We start from the raw sequence: 1,520 nt of genomic DNA, 5'->3' as shown, positions 1-1,520 counted from the left end.
GATAATTTTTTTCTGTCATATATATTGATGGTAGTTCCACAGTATTTTTCAGTTAAGAATAAACTTGTAAGATTGCACTGACATTTTTGAAATAAAAATCATTAAAGTACACAGATATGGAAAAAACAGTCACAATACTACTGAAACAAATAAAAATCAAATACTAGAAACAGAATCACTCCCTATTTCCTATTTTGACAAGCATGGCTTTTATATTTTTCACAAACTAGCTTTGAAGAAATTTATAACACTAGGATTATTTGATTCAAATTTTGCAGTGAGTATTAAAAAACAGCATTTATTGTAATGGGAATTTAAATACAGAGAGAGTTCAAGGAGAGATATGGCTGTATATATGTGTGGCGACCAATTTCGCACTTCGTCCGATCGCCACCAGAGGGAGTTCGGAGGTTTTAAAAGACCGATTCGAACACGTGCCTTCGTCCTTTTGTCGACTCCTCGTCTAGAGTACGGACTCCTATTCAATTGTGCTACCTGAACTCTTTTGTTGGCAACTAGTCGCCACATTGGTGACCCGGACGTGATCCAACCTCAATCCAATTTCATCTGGACATGCACGCCATTAATTTCTACGATTTTTGTTCCATCCGCATAATCGGATTCATCGCACATTTTATTTTGTGATATTTTTGGAGCAACCACATGGCCACAGAACAAAGGTCGAGTAACTTCCCGCACCTACGCTAGGTAAGCGTATCATTTTTTTTCTCGCTCATCGGAACTCTCTACTCGTACGCCCGCTATCGAACAATTCGTGCGTTTCACAGTTAAGCGATTTTTTTCGGGCTCTCATCCTTTGTTCTGAAAATCAGCATGCCGCTCAGCGACCAGCCAGAAACAATGGCCGTCAACGTAACTCGAGTCGCTGTTAAGCCTCCGCCGTTTTGGAAGCCGAATCCGACGTTATGGTTCGCGCAACTCGAGGCACAATTTGCCATCTCCGGGATATCCGCAGACTCCACAAAATTCAACCACGTGATTTCAGCAATCGAGTCCGAGGTGCTCAACTCAGTTAGTGACTTAATTCTACACCCACCGGCCAGCGAAAAATACGAGGCCCTCAAAAAACGTCTCATTGAGCTACACTCGGAAAGTCAAGAATCAAAGATTCGCACACTCCTGCAAGGCTTGGAGTTAGGAGACCAGCGCCCGTCACAACTGTTAAATCGTATGCGTGCTCTCGCCGGCGAGGCGGTTGGGGAACCACTATTAAAGTCCTTGTGGCTATCAAGATTACCAGCGAACACTCAAAGTATTCTTGCCGCGCTAAGCGAGGACCTACCCCAACTAGCTACGATAGCCGACAAAATCTCGGACCTAACCATCACGCAAAGTGTAAATTCCACCTCGAGTCAACAGTTAACGCACCCATCCTCATTAGAATTTCAAATTGAGCAGCTTACCAATCAAGTAGCAGAATTATCGGCCATAGTGCATCGTGAGCGACCACGTGAGAGGAATAATCGTCCAACGTTCCACTCCCGAAATCGTAGCCAGTC

The 1,520-nt window shown here is 43.6% G+C and overlaps 1 protein-coding gene across 1 annotated transcript; it reads left to right on the top strand.

Annotated features, from left to right (window-relative positions):
* Positions 1-357: 357 nt before the first annotated feature.
* Positions 358-1,510, top strand: LOC111617051 (the record flags this gene model as incomplete). Its single annotated transcript, XM_023358388.1, has 1 exon — positions 358-1,510. A coding segment is annotated over exon 1 (676 nt), but the record flags the coding sequence as incomplete, so codon positions are not given.
* Between the last annotated feature and the right edge of the window lie 10 nt (positions 1,511-1,520).

The sequence above is a fragment of the Centruroides sculpturatus genome, unplaced genomic scaffold, assembly GCF_000671375.1.
Source record: "Centruroides sculpturatus isolate CEXI.00-Female unplaced genomic scaffold, Cexi_2.0 scaffold4257, whole genome shotgun sequence".
Lineage (NCBI taxonomy): Eukaryota > Metazoa > Arthropoda > Arachnida > Scorpiones > Buthidae > Centruroides > Centruroides sculpturatus.
This window is presented reverse-complemented; position numbering and strand designations above follow the sequence as displayed.